This window comes from Cyprinus carpio, chromosome B2 (genome assembly GCF_018340385.1).
Source record: "Cyprinus carpio isolate SPL01 chromosome B2, ASM1834038v1, whole genome shotgun sequence".
NCBI lineage: Eukaryota > Metazoa > Chordata > Actinopteri > Cypriniformes > Cyprinidae > Cyprinus > Cyprinus carpio.
In genome coordinates, this window is record NC_056598.1 from 28,476,475 (window position 1) to 28,500,716 (window position 24,242).

At 35.8% G+C, this 24,242-nt stretch overlaps 3 protein-coding genes across 5 annotated transcripts in view; all 3 read right to left on the bottom strand.

The window, feature by feature from the left end:
* Positions 1 to 24,242, bottom strand: part of LOC109108991 (polymeric immunoglobulin receptor-like) — an 83,931-nt gene that overhangs the window by 34,627 nt on the left and 25,062 nt on the right. The gene's annotated exons all lie outside the window — the stretch shown is intronic.
* On the bottom strand, positions 7,807 to 23,421 carry LOC109088296 (CMRF35-like molecule 1). Its single transcript, XM_042719032.1, has 8 exons — positions 23,339 to 23,421; positions 22,873 to 23,184; positions 22,434 to 22,761; positions 10,088 to 10,188; positions 9,891 to 9,943; positions 8,475 to 8,534; positions 8,337 to 8,396; positions 7,807 to 8,254 (listed from the first exon to the last, which is right to left on the bottom strand). The coding sequence occupies exons 1-8, from the start codon at positions 23,397 to 23,399 to the stop codon at positions 8,195 to 8,197; spliced, it is 1,035 nt and encodes a 344-aa protein (XP_042574966.1). The 5' UTR covers positions 23,400 to 23,421; the 3' UTR covers positions 7,807 to 8,194.
* On the bottom strand, positions 14,259 to 19,740 carry LOC109088305 (polymeric immunoglobulin receptor-like). Its single transcript, XM_042719031.1, has 10 exons — positions 19,414 to 19,740; positions 18,922 to 19,233; positions 17,688 to 17,996; positions 17,564 to 17,612; positions 16,510 to 16,545; positions 16,338 to 16,418; positions 16,124 to 16,224; positions 15,632 to 15,678; positions 15,432 to 15,494; positions 14,259 to 15,247 (listed from the first exon to the last, which is right to left on the bottom strand). Exons 1-10 carry the CDS (start codon positions 19,481 to 19,483, stop codon positions 15,194 to 15,196), a joined length of 1,122 nt encoding a protein of 373 aa, XP_042574965.1. The 5' UTR covers positions 19,484 to 19,740; the 3' UTR covers positions 14,259 to 15,193.

The following is a 24,242-nucleotide window of genomic DNA, read 5'->3' on the forward strand; positions in this document are numbered from 1 at the left end:
TGGAACAACGAGAGTGAGTAATTTTTGGGGTGAACTATCCCTTTAAGTTTAATATACAATATAAAAAACAGAACGTGTTTCAGTATTAACAATCAAGATGGCCGCCGCTGCATGTGCAGGTGCTGCAGGCAGAAGTAAAATTCGAACAAAACCTGAAATCTACCGCACAGATACAGGGAAAATGATTGTGGAAGATGAGTTTTTTAAACTTTCTTTCTATTAAGATCAAAACTGTGAAACAGGACGAGATTGTTTTGATGGCTGTGGACCATTTTGGATCAGAATGGATTACAAACTCCACCAAACTGCTATTTGAACTGTGCCCAGGTACTACTCGCAAGCTTGTGGCTCATACTGGGCCGCAAAAAGATTCAAAGAATGTTAGGAATTGCCTTAGGCTTCTCAATGAAGCTGGTGAAAATGTTCCTCGGTTTGTTTCTCACCATCTTGATGAACTACCACCTGTGACTTTTAACAGCCTTGATGTTTCCTGTTTGCTTGGGAAGACTGAACAACTAGGTGCAGATATTACTATCATGAAACAGGCTGTGTCTTTGCAGACAAACACCTGTAACGATCTGCGGATTATCACCGCAGACATAAATCAACGTCTGGGTGCTATTGAGCAGCCTAGACCAAATCTGGAGAGAGGGCCTAATTTTCCAAACCAACAAGCCTGGAACAAGTCAGAGATCGTCCACTCCACAAGTCTGTGAGAAGACCCAAGTTGGCATGGAGGGCCTGACCAGCGAGAAAGACTCAAGCCAGAAGGTGGAGAGTTCTGCCTTGGGCTTGGACGGGCCAATCAGCGCCACAAAGGGAGACCCTCATGTCACATGGAGTGACGTGGCTGCTACCCCACCCTGGAACTTGGTCCAGGACAAGAGGAGCAACAGCCGTTGGAAACAGGTCCCCAATAATGCTTCAGTTAAGGCCAAACCTCGTCTGCATCCTCCCAAAGGTAAGAAAACTGGTGGCATTGTTGGGACTGGTACTGCTGGAGACATCCAAGTCATTAAGTCTAAGCTGGTGAGTGTATTTGCAACAAAATTCTCACCTGATTTGGACTCGGAGACTTTGTCTAGCTACATGAAAGATAAACTTGGGCGTGATGTAACTTGTCAAAAGATAGAAACTTTACAAAGCCGGTTCAGTTCATTTAAAATAACTGCAGAGTGCAAAGAAGTGGGTGAAATGTATAATCCAGAGCTGTGGCCTGAAGGAACTTTTGTGCGGCGATTTTATGAAGCACGCAAACCAAAGTCTACAGGGGGGCTAATGGCAGTGATGAATGTGCCTTTAATGGGGGCTGGGGTACATGATGCCTAGTGCTATCCACAGTGATGGTGGTCAGAGTGGTGTCATATAACTCACGAGGCTTGCGCCTAGGGACAGACTGCTGGGGACAGAGCGCATCGTGTTATTGTTGACCAGCTACTGGAGACCACAGACATTCTCTGCCTGCAAGAGACATTTTTAGCCCAACAGGACCATGTGCTGTAAACGCGCTCATAACAGACCCGGGAGAGAAGTCAATGCTGAATAAAGACGTAGTTTTTGATATTTTTGGACCAAAATGTATTTTCGATGCTTCAAAAAATTCTAACGGACCCTCTGATGTCACATGGACTACTTTGAAGATGTTTTTATTACCTTTCTGGACGTGGACAGTATACCGTACATACATTCTCAATGGAGGGACAGAAAGCTCTCGGACTAAATCTAAAATATCTTATACTGTGTTCCGAAGATGAACGGAGGTCTCACGGGTTTGGAACGACATGAGGGTGAGTCATTAATGACATAATTTTGATTTTTGGGTGAACTATCCCTTTAAGGATAAGGCAGGTAAAATAGGGAGTTTGGACAACTATAGACCCATCGCCTTAGCCAGCATTCTTTCAAAGGTATTAGAAAAGATGCTACTAGATAGACTGAGTGAGTTCATTTACACCACAGAAAATCAATTTGGTTTTTAAGGCCAAGCACAGTACAGATCTATGTATCGATGCCTTGAAAGAAGCTGTTGAATCCTACAGAAGGCAGGGTTCTACAATATTTCTAGGGTTTATTGATGCCTCCAAGGCATTTGACAGGGTAAATCATCATAAGCTTTTTACTAAACTCAAGCTTAGGGGTGTGCCTGGATGCATCATACGTATCCTGGTTTACTGGTATGCCAAACAACATATGCAAGTTAAATGGGGAAACAGCCTATTCTCACCCTTCAGTGTAGGCAATGGAGTACGGCAGGGGGGACTTCTGTCTCCCGCCTTGTTCAACCTATACATGGACAGCCTGTCGAAACAGTTGGGGAAGTGTAAGACAGGTTGTCTGATAGGGAACACTCTGTTAAACCATCTGATGTATGCAGATGATTTGGCTATTATGTGCCCCAGCACTGTTGGGTTCCAGCAGCTGTTAGATATATGCTCTGAGTATGGGGTTGAGTTTGATGTAAAGTACAATGCAAAAAAGAGTGTTGTATTGATATGTAGGACCAAGGATGATCAGAAGCTGCATTTTCCTACGTTTTACCTGTCAGGGCAATCCCTCTGTGTATCTTACTGTACGAAATATCTTGGGCACATCATCACTGACAGGTTGGAAGATGATGCAGATATGTATAGGCAGAGACGAATGTTGTATGTTCAAGCAAACATGTTAGTCCGGAAATTCCATCACTGTTCTGATGATGTGAAGGTAAGATTGTTTCGTGCATACTGCACCCCTATGTATGCAGCCCCATTGTGGGTCAACTACAAAAAGGAGACCATGCGCAAACTTCAGGTAGCATATAATGACTGCCTGAGGATACTGCTAGAAAAGCCCAGGAGTAGCAGTGCAAGTAAGCTCTTTTGTGACTCGGGGCTTAGCACTTTACAGGCTCTCTTGAGGAACCTAATGTTTAAGTTCATGTCTCGACTTGATGAGTCTCAAAACTGTATTATAATGATGCTCACAAGCCCTAGGTGCAGCTCGGCTAGATATCAATCATATTTGTGGAAACATTGGTATGGGTGCCTGTTAAGACTCTCATGAATCAAAGTATGTTTTTATGTGTTTATGTATCTATTCCTTCTGTTATGTTGTTGGTCTTGTTGTTGGGTCTAGAGCCTGTAATAAAGTTTATATATATATGGTCTGGGGGTAGTAGGATAAAGATTATATCTCATGAAATGGTAGAACATCATAATCTCTGATTCATTTCAAAATAGTAATGCTGTCATTTAAAAAACTAATTACAAATTCAGTTAGAGGACATATTTTTCTCACAGGTCAAGAATCGGTGTTGCAATCTTGTGGTTACTAAAACTGCTACTGAAGCTTTTTTCTTTCTGGTTCTTATGCTCATGCATTGTGAAATGAACACATTTTTCTTTGTATTCATGTCTTACACAGCAGGACACCACAGATATAAACTGATCAGCATTGTAAATCACAATATATTCATTATACTGCTTTCTGACTTTGCTGTGCATGTCTTTAAAAAGTAAAATCAATAAAATACACAAAGAAACAACAGCTGCCATACATAAACTAAGAAGAGCAAAGTTTACAAAAACAAATATAAAACCTTGTCTTGATGGTGGAATGTATTTTCTGTCTTACCTGCAGTGTAAAGTAAAACACCAAAGAGAATCAGAGGACAAGCCATGTGACTGTCAGAGTGAGTTATTAGGAAGGGCCCTGAGTGTAGGTCACCCTTATGTTGCCAAAGCAGCTCTGATACATCAAGGCATGGACTCCACAAGACCTCTATGGATGTATCTGAGACCAAGACATTATTAGCAGATCTTATAAGTCCTGCAAGTTGTAGGTGGGGCCTCCATGGTCCAGATTTGTTGGTCCAGCACATCCTACAGATGCTCAGATCTGGCCCATTTGGAGGCCAAGGCAACACCTTGAAATCTTCATCATGTTTTTCAAACCATTCCTAAACAATTTTTGAAGTTTGGCAGAGTAAATCCTGCTGAAAGAGGCTGTTGTGTTGTTTGACTCAATAATCTGACTTTGTTGATGCTTTATCAACTTTATTCAACAGCTCTCAACTACATGCTCACTCATGTCTCTCCGACATTTAATGGGTCTAAATCAGGGATGTCCAACCCTGCTCCTGGAGAGCTACCATCCTGCAGACTTCAGTTCCAACCCTGCTCCAACACACCTGTCGATTATTATCAAGTAGCACTGAACACCTTGATTAGCTGGTTCAGGTGTGTTTGATTGGGGTTGGAGCTGAAATCTGCAGGACAGTAGCTCTCCAGGAGCAGGTTTGGAGACCCCTGGTCTAAATTGTCGATCTTTCCTTAATGCCATAAATCATTAGGATATTAATTAAAGATCATGTTCCATGAAGATATTTTGTAAAATTCCTACTGTAAATATATCAAAACTTAATTTTTGATTAGTAATATGCATTGCTAAGAATTCATTTTGACAACTTCAAAGGCGATTTTCTTGGCCAAATATTGTCCGATCCTAATAAACCATACATCAATGGAAAGCTTATTTATTCAGCTTTCAGATGATGTATAAATCTCAATTTTGAAAAATTGACTGGCTTTTGTGGCCAGGGTCACATATTTGTTTTGTCATTTAAAAAACCTTAATGGCCATGTTAGATTATCTATAATGCACGCTGGATGCTGCCGTGTGGATCTGTCAGATTAACATCACGTAATTCACCCATTTCTCCCAAAATACATAAAAGTAAGCTAAGTGTCCAGTGAACTGGGAGAAAAACAGAGTAAACTGTATTGTTACCTACGTAATCTGAAGGATAGGAATAAAACACATCAAATTTTAATTGAAAGGATTATCATTGCCGCTTTCCATAAACATCTGTGTTTTTAACATATTATAAATGTGTTTTTTGCTAGTACTTAATTGAAATGTCTATTTAAATGTCCGAATCCTAAAATACAATTTACACGATTGAAAACAATGAACAGTTGTAAGCGTGTCTGCTTCTGGCTCGGCACCAAGGGGCCCCCAAAAATGATTGAATTCTAAAGTTCTGATTGTGTGTTTGAAAACAATGAACAGTTGTGAGCGTACACTATTGGGCTGGCCCATAAGGTACAAGGAATAGGGTTATTCAGGTTCATGTACAGACAGTGCCACCGTTTTGCTTATGTACCAATTATAACAAAAAACGTTTGATGCAACATATGGGTTTTGTCAGGGCAGAGTTGAACGCAGCTGGTCCTGCTCTTGCACATTTCCTGATAATAAGAAAAAACTATGATGTCCGTCAACATCTGTCCTTTGATGCGTTTGACAATGTGCTTTGCTGTGTCCCATACTACTGTAACAACATGAAACACCGGTATAATTCACCACTATTGGCTGAAGCACAGTGCATAATGATCTTTTTCCAATGTTGTTGTGTAGGACAGGGTCTCGAGAGTTCCCAGGTAAACTTGAAGCTTGCAATAGTTTATGGGGTCTGCGTTTCTATTTAGAAAATAATAATTCTGGTGTCAGATTTTATCAGTGGAGAGTTGTTTCGTTGTCTGATTATACCGGGGTTATTGTTAGAATTATCCATGCAAGGTTGCAGACAAGGTAACAGCTTATTTGGGATCTGTGATGCGGTCTCACCCGTGCGACGTTTCTAGTGGAGCATCCTGAAAAACAGTTCCAAATAAAGCACGGTTTTTTTGACATTGGGTTAAGGTTTGATTTGATTTGTCGAGCACAATTAGAAAAAGGTTATTATATAATTAAATATGTCCTCATTTAGCCGCGGGAACCAAGTTTTTGGTCTGTGATGCGGACGTGGCAACATTTCAGCACCTTTAAGTTTCTTGCTTTGTCTGGGATTAAATTCCGCGAATAACATACCAAACGTGGTAGAATACAACTACGTGGTAGCTGTAGGTAACTCTGGTGTAATTCGAGCGGGAGTGGGCAGTCTAACAATATCCCGTTCCCGACATCCTTTCAGAACAGGATATCTGCGCTTTATTCTTATTGACCACCGGTACAGCCTGCATTCACGGGGAAGTCATGGCCTAGTGGTTAGAGAGTTTGACTCCTAACCCTAAGGTTGTGGGTTTGAGTCTCGGGCCGGAAATACCACGACTGAGGTGCCCTTGAGCCAGGCACTGAACTCCCAACTGCTCCAGCATAAATGGCTGCCCTCTGCTCTGGGTGTGTGTGGGTCACACTGTTGTGTGTGTGCACTTTGGATGGGTTAAATGCAGAGCATGAATTCTGAGTATGGGTCACCATACTTGGCTGTATGTCACTTTCACTCACGTTATGCACAAGCTGCACGCATCAACCAGTGCTTTCTGCGTCATGTATTTTATTTGCGGGGTGCATAATGATGCTCAGAGCAGGCTGTACCGATGGTTAATATATGGCCCTCAGACAGAACAGGCAGGTTGTCAATGAGTGACAGAAAAGTAAAGCCTGTGTTATACTTTCCGCATGAGCAATCCGGACACGTACACAGACTGTGAAATGATGTTTAAAGAAGCAGTTAACCGTAGATTATTTAATTTTAAAGCCTGTGTTATACTTAGGTAAAGCAGAAATTTCGAAGAATGTGGTTTCCATCAAATGACTGAATGGGGATTGAAAATGTCAAGCCTGTGAACTGTAATAAATTTGTCGTAAATGTAGTCTGCATATCTCGTATGCTATTTTCAAAGTGTTTTTGTGCTAAAAGATGGCAATTTTGTGAGGAACAAACTGGAAATTGAGTGGTTAAAAAAGTAAATATTCAGTGATCCAACCTCATGGTTGCTGAAACATTAAAAAAAAAGTTGTGAAATGAAAACATTTCCTTTGTGTTTCACATCACAACAACACTTAAACAGCTGGAGTTAGACAAAATAAAGAGAACACCCTTTATCATAGAGGTTAATGCAATTATATTTTATTTAGACGTTTATTTTCTGTATTCTCTAGTTGTGATCAGCAGTGTTTAGTACAAGCAGTAGATGAAATGGGTGACTTATCAGACAGAAACTTCAAAAAGGGACAAATCATGGAAGCCCATTTGAGGATCATCTGTAACCTTAACAGGCCAATTGTTTGGTGTTTTAAGAACAGCAGTCTTTATGATTATTACTGCATAGCATAACAAAACTTCAAGCATAAAAATGAAGGCCTTACTAATAAGCTAAATGACTGTTGTGTATATTTATATGTACATATATATATATAACATTTTTCTTTAAGTACAGTTCTAAATTTTCCATTGGTTCCTGTTATAAGCTAACGTTCTAAACTTGTGACTGAAAAAGAAAAAAAGTGATAAAGTTCACAGTTGGGTGCATGTTGGACAGAAATCAACATAACATAAAAACTTAAGTCTAAAGCAACACTAAAGCATTCAAGTAGACACACTGACTTTCACTCTATTTGTAGTGTTAATCATATGGTAACCAGCATCAGAACACAGTGTTCAATACTGTACATGCAGACTAGAACTATCCCTCTCTATTGACTCTGTTCAAAGCCACTTTTAAAAAACAACCAGATGAAACAGGGTAGGAACCTTGCTGTCTATGGAGAAAAAAAGCTCTCGGATTTCATCAAAAATATCTTAATTTGTGTTCTGAAGATGGATGAAGGTCTTATGGATTCAGAACGACATGAGGATGAGTAATTCAGGACAGAATTTACATTTTTGGGTAAACCATCCTTTTAAGTAGATCACTAGGGTGGCTTTGTCAAACCAACATGACTGAAGGACATTGAGAGAAAGTCAATGCATATTTTCACAACTAAACACTTTTATTGAATTTGAGCTAGTTGTTTTTATTAACAGAAACAGAGACACAAGCAAAATATTCCACAAATAAGCTGAACATGATTTTTACAAATGAAGAAATGAAACAGAGACACTTAAATAGAAATTATAATTATACAAAAAGAATCCCATTTTCTCAGGAGAGGTCTTTTAATACACGATAAAACAGAAAAAGTAGGTTAGTTATGAACTATAAAATTTCTTTACAATAATCCTTTCATTTTTTACCCTCACATCATTTCATATGGGTCCTGTTGAAAATAAAATATTAGGTCAAAAGGTCACAACCAATGCGCAATGAAAATCAAGAATCAAAAACTGCATGAGTGGATTCAGTGTTTCTTTTTGTGAATTTAAGCCCCGCCCCCCTCCAAAAAAAATAAATAAAACACTTCTATTGGTCAGAAGTTTCCTGTTTTCTTCTCACTGTTGCTGTTGTTGTGGAGCCACAATGCTGTATATTGTTCCACCTGCTGGAGGCTTCTGGAAGAGTGAGATAATTTCAAATTTAATGCCAGCAGAAAAAACACATGATATAAAATGCTAATATTTCTGTAAAACTTACTGCTTCACTCCCAGGAACATGATCAAAAGTACTGTAGGTGATTATGTCCTTGTTGGGATCCTGTGGAGAAAGGGATTGTTTTATGATATGTTCATGTCTGATATTTCATTAAATTACTGGTATGTTTGGTATACTTACATTTGGGTTATCATCATTTATATTGCTATATATTACAGGGTCTTCAGGTTTAGAGTAGATCTGCATTTCACAAAAAAACAACACAAAACAATATAGGAAAAAATGTAAAGAAATCAACAAATGAAATCAACAGCCCAATGCATTTGAGAATAAGAAAAAAAATCAAATGCATTATTATTATTATTATTATTATTGTTTATGTTGTGGTTGTTGTTGTTGTTTTGTCATATTTTGCTTTTTTTTTTTTTCCTTAATGAGGACCATGGTTTTACGTCTTGTGACCGCCATCCTACTAATTCTAGTCAGTTAAACTCTGGAATTTAAGCAAGAACTTCTTTCTTTTTAGATGTTTAGTTCTAATTAATTTTAATTGAAGTAAAATTTTAATTCAATAAGGGCCTGATTAAAGATAAATATCAGTGTCTAATATAAATTAGGTGTTTATTATTTACAAATAATAAAGCTCTTAAAGGGAGTTTCGCCCAAAAGTTAAAACTCTCTTCATTTATTCAACATCATGCCATTCCAAACCTGTATGAATTTCTTTCTTTTGTGAAACCTTGTTTTTGAGTTTAAAATAATTTGTGTTTGTAAATAAGTTTGTATTAAAGGGTGAAATAAAGTTATTTGGTAACATTCTGCAAAATCTTCTTTTGTGTTCAACAGAAGAAAGTAATTTGGAACGACATGAGGATGAGGAAATGATGACAGAATTTATTAGCAGTAACTTTCCAGCAGTCTAGCTCAAAATCAATGCTTTACTGTCAAGTGCGTTTATATGTGACAAAATGCATTATTAAGTTTGTTGCATTTGTCGTGAATTCAGTAATATCTATCAGTATTCATGAATTCAGTAATATCTATCAGTAATCGTTTCTGTCCTGGTTTCTGTATTCATTATTTACTCCAGTTGAAGGCCCTAATGAATCACTGTCTTACCAAATGAAACATTTAAGTCTGGAAGCATATAGAGCTCATGTCATTCTGTGGCTGTTTTCCTGTTCACTATATGTGAGTTCAGAAAGAAATGTGTAAAAATGGGCATGCAAATGTGAAATTTGCCTTGCTGGCAAAATGACACCTGCCATGACATGTTTCTGATTTGCATCTTCTATAGCATAACTGACATTTTTGTATACTAAGTAGTCAGTCAAAAAATACAATAAAAATGAAATAGTGTCAAAACATCTAAACATATTGACCAGTACATCTGATGACAAATAAACAAAATCCTTTTGGGGGCATTGGCCAATTTACTGACACAATAACTAGATTTTGTTAACTCTAAAATCCCATGAAACAGTTCAGAAAATTGTCAAAGCAATTGAGATAAACTGTAAAAATACACTGATATTGTTGATAAATGACAATTATAAATGTTTTCATAACTACATTCTCATACATTAAAGGACTTACTTTGTCAATGGTTGTGCTGCTGTACATCTCTCTGATTTGGTATTCGTCTTGCTCTTCATTTTAAAAAAGCAGAAACAATTACATGACATTATCAGAATCAATATACTGTATATAGAATCTGTGCCGCTGACATAAATGATAAAATGGCATGGAATGAACTGAATTTTCAAACAAATAAAAATGGAAGTCAAACTGACTGGGTCTCCGTCTCCATCTCCAGATGAAAACACTGATCAGAATCAATAACAGCAGAAGCGCAGCTGAAACTGGAAGCCACACAGTCAGGAGTTCATTATTTCTGTGGGAAATAAAGAAACATTTTAAAATCTTTTCATTTAAAGAGCTCCAAAAATGATGTGTGTGCTGCATAAAGGCACCAGAATATAAGGCAAATCTGAAATAAATGTTCACCAGAACTTAATTTAACTCTGTTAATAGATTTCAGCCTAATTTTCACAGAATTAGTTTGAGCTTTATTTTATTTTAAAGAATACAGATGTAGTACTTTGACAATTGTATAATAACTATTCTTGTGATGTCCTCTTGCACTTCTACAAAGATTTTAAAAAAAGAAAGAAAAAGAAAAGAAAAATAAAGGCAATGAGGAAATGATTGTTGGAGTAAAAGGCAAAAGAAACCAAAGAACTAAAGCATGACACATGCTTTACAAATACACAATAATTATAGGAAGATTATTCTGAGAAATGTTAGTGAGAAATGTTTGAATACAGACGTGTCTTTCTCTTTGTCTGGTTCTGCCTCAGTTACAGTGATGTGAACAGGATTCATTGCCTCTCCAGCAGAGCAGAAGTACCAGCCAGAATCAGTCAGTCTCAGTCCAGTCATCAGCACAGTGAAGGATCTTCTCCCATCATCATCACTGATCTGCACTGATGAATTCTGGGATGTGTCAGTCCTCCCCACTGTGTAACAGCTCTGATCTTTATATCTGCGTCACTGTTTGAGTTTATTCTGATAATCAGAACTGTAGAAACACTAAACACTGATATCACCACCTTCATGTCCAGATACACTGCTGTTCACCACAAACACATCAGGAGCTGAACACACACACACACACACACACACACACACACAACATTTATTTGTGATTATAAAATACATGTGTACGGTCAGAGAATTTGACATTAGAATTTAATTAAAACAATTTCAAAATGTCTTACCAGACTGAATCATGAGATAAGGCTCATATATTGTTTTTATCGGTGGTTGTTCTCCAGTCTCCACAACACAATAATAATATCCAGTGTGTTTGTTCTGCAGGTTTGTCATAGTCACAGTAAAGAGACTCTGATCAGGATGATCAATTACTGACAGATTCTCCTCTGTTGTGTTTGTGTATTTTATAGATTCATCAATCTCTGAGCACCAGTATTTCTTCTGCTGTGTGTATTTCTTGTCATAATAACATGGGATGGTCACAGATCCTCCAGTATTAACAGTTAATGTATGGTTTGACCAACCGTCGTAGCATTCAACACCTAAACAAATAACACACAAACCATTATGCCAAGGAGTAACAATAAATCACTTAAAGTAACAAACACAGCACAACATTTAATTCTCACCTAAAATGAACCAAAACTCGACTGAAATGTAGAATATTTTTGTCATTGTGTATGCAGCCATTGTATAAGTTTCTCTTCTTGTATATGAGTTGTATGTGAATGAATGTGGTTGTAGTAACTCCTGTACTTCCCTCTTCCTTTCACAGAGCACTATTAACATATTACTAATGTACTGCACCACCTGTTTAAGAGCTGAGGATAGACTCTAGATCAGGGTTTCAGCTCTGGCCCTTGAAACAAGCTTGGCCCCACCCCACTCACAACTGCAGTTTTTGTCTCTTTTTTTCTTGATAAGAAGTGCATTTATCAAGACGCACAACCCCAGTATCTCTTTACGACCACATCAAACCGGAGACTTTTCACAGTCTACTGTGTCTGATGAGATGTTGTTAGGCTATATATGTCAGTAAACAAACTTTCCTGTCCTGTCAGCCGTACTGTGCTAAGGGTGCATGCTCTTCAAACTGGTCCTGCAAGCACCCCTAATACCTCACATTTTGTATGTCTCCCTATATCTGACACACCCATTTCAGGTCTTGCAGTCTCTGCTAATCAAGGGCCGGGGCTGAGAAACCCCTGCTCTAGATTATAAGCAATGTTATGTTCTGGTCACAATCACATTTCTGTTTTCTGTCTCTCTATTCTCTATTCAATTCTTCTATTCCTCTGTTTCACTAGTAGGGGGCTCTGACATGATGGTGTGTGTGATCATTTCCTTTTTGAGAAACTGTATTTCTCAATTATCCTAATTACATTTGCATTATGTATCAGCTATACAAAACACTCATTTTGATAAATATATTTTACATATCCAACATTTTTCAACATCTGCTGTCCAACATCTGCTGTGAGAAGTTTTGATGCTTCTGAATTTAAATGATCTGTTTTGTCTGTTCAGCATGTTGTTGGCTATAATGTTAAAGCCACTCTGTGAAACTTGGTCATATGAGAAAGAGCCTTTAATAAAGCCAGAAATTAACCTTTAAATGAAATTACACTTTGAATCAACCAAACTATTTGCTCTGCAAAACTATCCTCTGTTTCAAAGCACTCAAAACACCACATGCTGGTGACACATGCTGGTAAAAACTGTCTAAACGCAACCAAAACTCAGTCCAAACATGCATAACAACCAGCTGCAAATGATTTACTATTAATTAGTACTCTTTACTCTTAGAATGTTGAACTAAACAACTAAATAAGACATGACAAATCGTGACACAAGATAAACATCACACACAATGTACTGATGCATGATCCCTCATAAACAAATATAGCACCTAATGTTTGCATAGGTGCAAATATACACGTGTACCATTAGGACATCCTTTATGAATAAACATGATTCATGTTTTTTGCATATGCATAAATAATATATCATTTTGTCACATATGCAAATATTGTTTCAAATATAGTGTGTTGTCGTGTTAACAAAGACAAACAGTGTGTGTCGACAAAGACAAATTTCATGGCATGTGTTCCGTTTAAGGACTTTTGGCCCCATCTGCCTTCCATACCCATACAAGTGTGGCTATGGGATTACGACTGGAAACTAACAATAAATTAAATTTGCTACCTATTAGATTTATTTTGTTTGTTAAACATACCTATCCAACCCTAAACCTACCCCTTATCATAATACAAAAACAGTAATTATTGTTGTACAATAAAAAAAAAATTTAAAAAATGCTATATTGATGTGCGCATGCCCAGTAGCCGCAGCTGTATCCCTAGTTCTAGCCTTAACCGTATTTGGTAAGGGCCCACTGAGAAAAACTCAAATTTCAAAACATTGTGACATAACGAATCTTTGTTTACTGAATTCACATTATTTGGCAGTTTGATTCGCACTCCGAATTGCTGGTGTAAATAGCCTAAATGATTCACAAAAGTTTTGAAGCTTGACAAAGCAGTTCCTTATTATTATTATTATTATTTATTTATTTATTCAGTTAGTACAAAGCATGTATGAAATTTCCATTTAAGCTGTGTAACAACTGCTGTAATATTAGAAAACAAAATCTTGTTTTGCCCACTAACCATAAACATTAGGCTAAGTAAAATCAGAAAAATACCTTCACAATTATCCACAGCAGCAATGACCTGAGCATCATGCTGAAAAGTCACAACCTTCCCAGGGCAATTGTTCAGGCATATGATGACATCTGCTGATCGACTGGAAACATATGACTAAACAAAACAGCTGCTGCCCATTGCATTTTCTAAAAAGCAGCATCTTCTTCAGTGTAGTGAGTCTCTTGTAGAAAAACCCATACTCTGAGTTTACTGAACTTAGCAGTGAGCATGTTTTCGGCTCTGAAATACACCCTGGAAGCTTCGCACATAGTTACAAATGCCGAGCTCTTCACGATGCACATTCTGAACCTTGAAACAATCCCACACTTGTTTTATGAGGAGTTCTGAAATAATGAATGTACCGGTTTTTATTTGGGACTCAGGATCAAATGAGTTTGTTTTGAGACGATTTGTTAACCCAGCTAGCTCTCTGTGGACAGAGATAAATACAAAGTCACTGATCCGTAGGCTTTTCTGTATTGATTTAAAGTTTTATATGACTCTGTTTGCTAATCGGTTAGCAAGAAAGCTGCTAAATGTGATATACTGCTAAATAGGCTATAGCATGTGATATAATGTATGTAGGCTATCCCCTTTGTGTGTGTGTGTGTGTGTGTGTGTGTGTGTGTGTGTGTTTTGCATTGGTTCAATTAAAAAAAAATAAAAAAAAAAATTTAAAGTCATTGCCATATACGGAAAAAAATCATAAATGAATTGATTAGAGTATTTAATCGATTTAACCTGCACACAAATATAGGACATTACAGACAACCAGCACTGGTTACTATGACAAATAATGAAAGGAATTATTGTGCAAAAGTGTAAGTGAAAGTTCAGGATGTTCAGGTGTGACAAATCCATTTCAGAACTAGCTAAAATGGTAGAAAATGTGCGAAAAACTCACTGAGATATTAAATACTGACAATGACAATATCACACATGTGAGATGATTCTTGGACGACACAAAATCTGCATAAACTGTGTGTTTTAATAAATGCTGATATGGATTTATTGAACAGACGAAGAAATGCATTAAAATGATATCGCTCGTGTTTATGTAGAGGTAAAATTATCCAGCAGATGGCGCAACACATACACAACAGATGGATAAAAAAATAAGCAAAGTGTGAAAAGTATCTACAAACTATTTCATGCAGACATTTTTTTTAAATGTGCAATTGAAATGAATAAAAGTCAAATTAAATTTAATATTAAAAAATAAACTTATTTTAAAAAACAATTTCATTGCAACTAACAAAACTGCATTAACTATATAACCCTAAAAATGATGTAGGCCTAATGTGGACTTAAAAAAAAAAAGCATGAGAATAAACGTTACAGAATATTTCAACTCTTTCTAAAGTGTTGATTTGGTCATCAATTCATTCTGGAATATACCTTTAATATGCATATCTACTTCAAAAATTTACTTCAAAACTGTGTACAATAAGCCTTGAATAATTCATTTTGCATTCACAGTATTGCCAACCAGCATATGACTCACGTGTTTTAGCTGCATACGTTTAGGACTGAACCTTCACACTGTCTAAATGGAAATTAATTAATTAATTTTATTAATTTACAATTATTTACTTTCACTTTCTCATAACTTCATTCAGAGCTCACAGCCTGGGGAGTTTATTTCACAGAGCTGTAGATCACTTCACCTTCTGAATTCTCTGATGATGAAGGCTGTGAATAAACAAGATCAGCTCTGAGAATCTCATTTCTGCATCTCAACCCACAAGTGTCACATAATGGATATGCAAAAATAATGATCATTTACAAACGAATTTTCCTTTTTAACTAGACAAACATACAATCCCTGCCAAAACTGCACATCACTTTTACAAAAATCTCAAGAGGAGACACTTACTGCTTTACGAAAGGTAATCACAGAACTGTAAATCACTGAATTATCATCCACTGAGGCAGAAGACTGTGAATAAACACACATGACGATCATTCATTTGCAATCAGCATCTCAGTAAATGTTAATGAGTTTTGGGTGAATGTATTCTTCTCTGAAGACTTCCGAACTGCATCAGTATGTTAATAAAATCCTAAAATACTTACTGTATTTCTGGTGCTGTTAAATTGTCCCTCTCTAATATGAGCCCTCTCTGTCAAAGTGAGATATGAAGATTAAATCCCATAAAATTTTACTCTATTAACATCCATTGAATCTTTCCATTCCACAAAAAGTTATTTCTAGTGAAAAACATGTTCTATAGATTTTTATGTTCTTCACACTAAGAAAAAAAGGTTCTTCTAAGAACTGTTCACTGATAGGTTATTTGTGAAACCAAAATTACACTTAACAGGGGTTTATGAATAAAATACACAAATATTTTATATGGGCCTCTGGAATGCTTGATTCTGATTGGTCAATCTAATCATTCTTTGATCAGATGTGTTTGCATCAAGACGATGAATTTTATATTTGGCCAATTTTGTCCTTGGAGACCGATTTCCTATAATTGTGCTATTTGGATGCCTCTTGAGTCACTTTATTATGTCTTTTATAAATATATATTATGTCCATTTATTGATTTGTGAGAAACTCACCCGGCTTCTTTCTCATCCCCCATGTTACTAAGGCAACAAGAGTAACAATCAGTAACAGCATAAACATCGAAATCAAACACGTGACCAGAATCACATCAGACCTGTAGTGATGAAGAGACATATTTGTTTTTATCATAACAACAGCAGATTAATCTGATAAAGCTTTGTTTGTAATTCAGAGATATCATTTCAAGCAAATGCCTTAAATAGCTACTTGTTTTGCTCATCCGTGCTGCTGTGTACTTCAGTGTTAACAGTCTCTGAGGCTGCTGTTAGAGATCGATGGGTTTCAGCTCTGCAATTAAAAACAACATTACTATGGTGCGTGTAACAGTTTGGCGATACAGTTATATTATGAATGACTGAATACCAAAGTTTACACTTACCTGTCTGTCTCAGGTTTTGAATCAGTAATCATAGCTCTTGGAAACAGCAGAAATGGAGAAACAAGTTTCTTAGTTTGAACATAACGTTATCATTATAGCTGTTTGTTATGGAAGCCCATTTCCAAGAAAATACACTCTTCTGCAAATCAGAATTCTGACATAAAAAGTAGAAATTTTGTATGTAATAATTATAATTTTTTACATTTTTAAATATTAAAATAAATTTTGTTTTATTATTTTTAATTTTTAATCACAAAGTTATAACTTATGTATGTAATTTTTGTTTTTTTTTTTTAATTTTTTCTTTTTTACTACTCAGTTTATTTTTGTCATAAATTTTAATTTTAGTTTAGTTTCAGATTTTCAGTTTTCATCTCATAATGTTGACTTTTTGTGTCAAATTTTGACTTCTCATCTCATAATTTTGACATTTTATATCATAATCAAAATTATGATTTACCAAAACATGATTTATTATGTGGCGGAAACGGGTTTCCATAGTATATGGTGCATCCAGAGTATTTCATGTTGGCTTTTATGGTTTTTCAGATAAATTATTGATTTTACACATTTCATATCTTAATAAGCTATTACTGTTCCTAAGCAGTCTGATAAAGGCATTCAGTCTGATAAACTCTGTGTAACGGTTCCTAACTGTTTATTATTCATTTGCGCTTGCCAAAAAAGTCTGATAAACTCTGTGTAACGGTTCCTAACTGTTTATTATTCATTTGTTTTTTTTTATATAACAAATATGTTGTATCTGTTTGGAATAATATGATAGAGATAAATTATTTTAGGTAAAAAGTAAAAATAAAATCAAACCAATATTTACAGAATAAAATGAAGTTTTTGTTTATAATCAATAATTATATATGTTATTAATCAACAATCTATCACTATAGAGATTCACAGCATATAAACGGAAAGTTTTTGCCTTTTAAATGTTTTGCCTTTTTAATTTTTACTTTTGTGATGTCACATTAAAATGTTCTGGCTAGAACAGTATTAAATGTGATTGATTTTTTAAATGGTGAAGTACATTTACACCTACATGTCTGCCTCAGAGTCAGATGGTGCAGTTGCTGGAATAGTTGTAAATGCTAAAAGAAACAAAAATATGTTAGTTTTAATAAAATTAAGAGTGTCACCATGGCTAAAGTGGTTTGTGATCTTACCTCTTTTGGGTTCAGTGACCGTGAGTTGAACAGGAACCTGCAGATCTCCTACAGAGCAGTAGTACCAGCCAGAATCAGTCAGTCTCAGTCCAGTCATCCGCACAGTGAAGGATCTTCTCCCATCATCACTGATCTGCACTGATGAGATCTGGGATGTGACAGTCCTCCCCACTGTGTAACAGCTCTTATCTTTATATCTGCACCACTGTTTGAGTTTATTCTTATATCCAGAACTGTAGAAACACTGAACACTGATATCACCACCTTCATGTCCAGATACACTGCTGCTCACCACAGACACATCAGGAGCTGAACACAGACAAAAGGATCGATAAGATTTTTAAATCAAATGGCTTATTGTTTCTAAAATGTAAATGTGTACATTTTATTGATATCATAAAGTATTTACTTTGCTTCATTTGAAGACAGTACATTTTTTAAAACAATTCTTAACTCGTTCCTTACGAAAATTAATCATGTGATTTAAAAAGAAAAAAAAAACATGGTAATAGTTAAACTAGCCATGGTTTTCCTAAACTAACCATAGTTTAACTGCAGTATAAATAATATTTCTGTTTATAAAAATGAATTCATTTAATAAAATACGCCAAAAAAAAAAGGTTACTAAATTTTTACTTTAATAAAACCATGGTTAATTTTTGTGAGGGTTACAGCCGTCCAATCGGACGTGCATTCTTCCGCCGATGCGCACGGAACAGCCTAAAAAGCACTTAGGTTAAATTCGAAATAGTAGACCTGTATTTCATTTTGCCATTCTGATTTCAGCCAACATCGCACTTGTACAAAACGCTTATTTATCTGCATTCAGCGATCAGATGAATCCAATCCAGAAGGATTTTTACGAGTCGGTTCTGATTTAAAAACAGAATGGTCCAAATATTCATTGAGCCGGTTTTCACTTTAGTGGATCAACACACTTACTGTATGAACCATTCGCCACGGTTTCTGTGATCTGAATCGTTCACATGAATTATAATCTCAGTTAGCGTTTATATTAGGTTACTGAAGAAAAATAATGATTTCTGAGTAATTAAACACAAGCATGGCCACATCGGTTCACATCATTGCCCTGTCAAGTTCTCCTTTTTTAGTTATAATACAGAAATAAATATCTTATTACACATAATCCCACAACAACCTTTTATATGATTTATAACATTACTTAGCTACATTATGTATTACAGTAATTTGGAATTTGGAAAAATATTCTTACCTGATTGTACCGTCAGATACAAATAATAACCGTCATCTGGGGCGCCACTGATCTCAAAAGCACACCAGTAATATCCAGAGTCTGAGTTCTGCAGATTCTCCCACTGCACTGTAAAAATACTCTGGGCTGGATAATCAGTGAGACTGTATTTTCCTTTATCATTTGCATATGTCAATATACTGCAAGAGATCCAATGTGTCCCCTTACACCAGTATTTACGGTTTTCTTTATGCTTTTTATCATATAGACAGGGAATAATTCCAGGTGATCCAGATTTCACTCCGATATTCAGTGCATTAATTACAGCTTCATCTGCAAACAAGATTAAATGTAAATGAAAGCATCCGTAAACTGCACATGTACGAAACGTAAGAATTAAAAGCTCAAAGAATTAAAGTTAACCAATTTTAAAAATGCAAGTTTAACAAAACACCATGCAATGGTTTAATAACCCTAAAGAGATAATTGTACGCGTTTTTCTAAGCGTTTTACCTGAGATGTGAAGTAAAATCCCAGAGAGAATCAGAGGGTAAATCATGTCTATAGCGGAGTGCATGTGCATGAGAGGATCTGGTCAGGTCTTGCAGTGTGTGTTTGCTCCTGTTTCAGAGGAAGAGCAGAAATATCGCCTTAAACCACACAAGCACCAGCAAGTGAGTAAATTTAGCCAGTTTGCAGCCATGCAATCTCACACTAGCAACAGCAAATAACTTTTTTATTTATGGGCTCTAATTTGATTTGTGAAGATATGTTAACAGCAATGTAATTACTGTCAAAAGGTTTAAGAAATAATATATTAAGGCTAAGCAGATGCCTTTCTCCATTTACTGCGACTGACTGAACGACATTTTTCAATATCAGCCACTAATTAACTATGAACGCGATTAAAGCACACAAACTGTAATGTTTAATTGTTAGTTTTTTTATTATTATTGCTTGTTTAATATTTTTTTTATAATCTGTGCTGTTTTGCAATTTTTTTTTTTTTTTTTTTTTATTTATTTGATTTTATATGTTTTTATTTTTGAGTTGGGGTGATTTGAATAATATTGGGTGAACTGAACTAAACTGTAATGAGATAAAATTATATCAGAGATTGAGAAAACAATGCAAAAAATATCTAATATAAGAAAGTAATCTTACCTTTTCCTAAAATATCCCCTAATTATGTATGACGTTTTCCCTAACTATTAATAATTTAACAGTAAATTATGGTTGGGCAAACTTTCAACCAGACTTCACCAAACATTTTTAATATATGATCTGTTCTCTCCTCTTATAAATCTATGCTGTATGAACATGTTTGTGCAATTACTAACAAATGAACTACAGTATACATTTTTGTAAATGCAGTTATGCTGGTATTTTCATAATAAAATGTCTGCTGTTTGATATCATATTCGCCACCATTTTTCTTTTTTGATATATACAGGCCCCATTTCTTCTCTGTATCTCAGAAGAAGAAAAAAATATCTTTAAGTACAGTTCTGTGTTGCATTGGTTCCTGTAATGAGCGCGCTGAACTTCTGAGCAAAAAAGAAAATAATGTGAGAATCTGAACTGTGGGTGTTGGACAGAAATCAACCACAAAAACATAAGAACAGAAGCAGTGCTTAAACATTCGAGCAGAAACATTGACTTCTGCTCCACTTACAGTGCTGTTGACTGCCGATCAGTGTAGACCACAGAGTGCAACGGCAGCAGGCCGATACATACATATGAGCTCACCACAAAGTGTGTGATACTTTTATACAGAATGAGCAGACCATCTCTGTTGACGGCATGTAAAAGCTGTGTATACTTATTAGAAATAAGGCATATAGGACAAGGATAGGAACCTGAAACCAAGACACATACAACTGCAAAATACTTATTTCATTTTAAATATGCTTGTTTGTATTAATGCAAACAAAAGAACACTGTACAAGTAAACTTAAAGTGATTTTTACAGTGAAGAAATTAAACGGCGATACTATAATACAAAAAAAAAAAAGAACAAAAACGTTGTGATGACAGTCCTGTTGATTTTGTTTCTTTTGGTCAGGACGGTCTGTGTTCTTGTGTTGTTCTCACTGTTGCTGTCAGTGTGGACCTACAGTGCTGTATATAATGCTGTATATTGCTCCACCTGCTGGAGACTTCATCACTTCACTCCGAGGAACATCATCAATAATACTGTAGTAGGGATTGATGGGATCCTGTGGAGAAAGGGATTGTATAATAAACATGAAATATAATTATGTCTTAAATGTACTGCACAGTGTCAAACAGTGGCATCTTTAACCAGGTATGTAATCTATCACAGACACAAATAAGAAACACACCATGGCAGACATCGGTTTAAAAGTAGAGACCTTGCCAGGATTAGCCATCTAACTGATATCTGTATACTAGTCAGTGGCAACAAAAAATACAATAAAAATGAAATGGTGAAATGGTGAATAAACATCCAATCATTTTGACCAGTGCAGCTCACACAATGACAAGTAAACTTGGCACTGACCAATTTACTGGCACAATAACTGTCTTGAAGCATGACTTAAATGTTTTGGGTGAGTTACTTCTACATTTTGTGGACATGTAACAGAGTTCTGAAGTCCCATAAAACAATTCAGAAAATTGCACTTACAGAATAGAATGTTAATTCTACTCCGAATTAACATTGAAGTAATGTTGAATTCAGAGTATGTTAAAGATGGTTTCAAAAAATAAGCCAAACTCAACACCGATGTTGTCATACAAAAAAGTAGTAACTTTATAAGTAGTTTCTCATAAACTAAATGACTTACTGTGTCAGTGGTTCTGCTGATGTGGTTTTTGTCTAAAAAAAAAAAAAATTAGAAACAATGACATTACATTAACAGAACTGATATACTATATATAGAAATTGTGCTTTTGAAATATATTTAAAAATGGAATTGAATGAAATTAATTATAAAAAATAAATAAATAAAATAAAAATGGAGGTCAAACTGACTGGATCTCCGTCTCCATCTCCAGATGAAAACACAGATCAGAATCAATAACAGCAGAAGCGCAGCTGAAACCAGAAGCCTCACAGTCAGGAGTTCTAGATCTCTGTGAGAAATAAAGAAACATTTGAAAATCTTTTCAAAGAGTTTTTTAAAATGATGTGGGACTAATTCTGCTGCATGAATGGCACCAGAAAATAAGAAATATCTGAAATATTTCAGCCTAATAATCGTAGAATTAGTATAAGCTTTATACAGTATATTTTAAACAATACAGATGTAATACTTTTGTGGTTTGTCAATGACTTCATTTGTATTATTTTTATTCTTGCGATGTCATGTTTGCCTGTTGCACTTCTGCAAAGATAAAAAAAAAAAAAGAGAAAAGAAAAATCATGAAGGCAGTGAAGAAATAATTGTTAGAGTAAAAGGGAAAAGAAATTGAGGAAATAGTGCATGACAACAAAATGCTGACAAATACAGATCCATTCCACGAAGATTATTCTGAGAAACGTCAGTGAGAAATGTTTGAATACTGACGTGTCTTTCTCTTTGTGTGGTTCTTCCCCGGTTACAGTGATGTGAACAGGATTCAGTGCCTCTCCAGCAGAGCACCAGTACCAGCCAGAATCAGTCAGTCTCAGTCCAGTCATCAGCACAGTGAAGGATCTTTCCCTATCATCATCACTGATCTGCACTGATGGATTCTGGGATGTGACAGTCCTCCCCACTGTGTAACAGCTCTGATCTTTATATCTGCACCACTGTTTGAGTTTATTCTGATAATCAGAACTGTAGAAACACTGAACACTGATATCACCACCTTCATGTCCAGATACACTGCTGTTCACCACAGACACATCAGGAGCTGAACACACAACACTGCTGCTCACCACAGACACATCAGGAGCTGAACACAAGTGTAAGTTATTAGAGTTTGTAATTAGTATTTTTTTAATTAGTTTGCAAAATGTCTTACCAGATTGAATCTTGAGATAAGGCTCATTTATTATATTTATCGGTGGTTGTTCTCCAGTCTCCACAACACAAAAATAATGTCCAGTGTGTTTGTTCTGCAGGTTTCTCATAGTCACAGTAAAGAAACTCTGATCAGGATGATCAATTACTGACAGATTCTCCTCTGAGGTGTTTTTGTATGTTCTATCAGTCTCTGAGTACCAGTATTTCTTCTGCTGTGTGTATTTCTTGTCATAATGACATGGGATGGTGACAGATCCTCCAGTCTGAACAGTTAATACATTGTTTGACTGACTGCTGTAGCTTTCAACACCTCAACAAACAACATGCATATCATCATGTCAAGAATTGACAATAAATCACCTCTTAATTTGTTTTACAACACAAACAGCTTAGCATAAAATGTGCCAGTAGAAAATGGTAAACATGATCTATTAAAAACAAACATCACAACATTTAATACTCACCTATAATGAGCCAAAAACCGAATGAAATGTAGAATATTTTAATCTTTGTGTGTGCGGCCATTGTGTACGTTTCTCTTCCTGAATCTGAACTGTTCTAACTTTGGTTGTAGTAACTGCTGCACTTCCCTTTTCTCCTCACGTAGCACTATTAGCATATTACTCACTGGTCGATTTGTAAAAAAAAAAAAAAAAAAATCAGGGGGAAAGGTGTGGTCAGTTTATTTTGTGTGTCCTGTAGCTAATTTTACATCATTACAAAATGTGTCTAATTTTTAAAAAGGTTTTTATATCTTTTTTTCATTGATAGTTATCAGGGGGGTATTTTTTATAAGTATCTTTTTTTCATTGTTCTAGGGCCTGAAATGGAGGGATTTTGGTCAATATTGATAATTAAACAATATTTTGCTAAATGTGCTTTTGTGCTGAAACCTTGGCTGGTTTAGGCCTGTCATAGATAAATAATGATGACAATAAAACCACCAGTAGGTGGCAGCAAGCCACTGTTTTGGTAAATTATTTATTGAATTGTTCAAATCAGACCATTCCTTCAAAATGGCTGATTCAAATAGAAACTAAACAAGACTGCGTCTCAATCTGAATATTATCCATCCTAAATTCTATGTGATATTAGTAATTTTCAATGTTATTTAGGGCAGATAGGCTGGATAGTATGCACATTGGGACGCAGGGAAAATGTTCATCTGAATGGGCCGTTGAATCACTGGCTCTTGATTCCTTCAAAAACAGATTCATTCAAGGAACGAAACACCATATGCACTGCTGTATAAAATTAATAGCACATCTGTGCTCACGTAGGCCTACTGATATTTAGAAAAGTACATTGCTTGTGCAATGAATATACACTCACCTAAAGGATTATTAGGAACACCTGTTCAATTTCTCA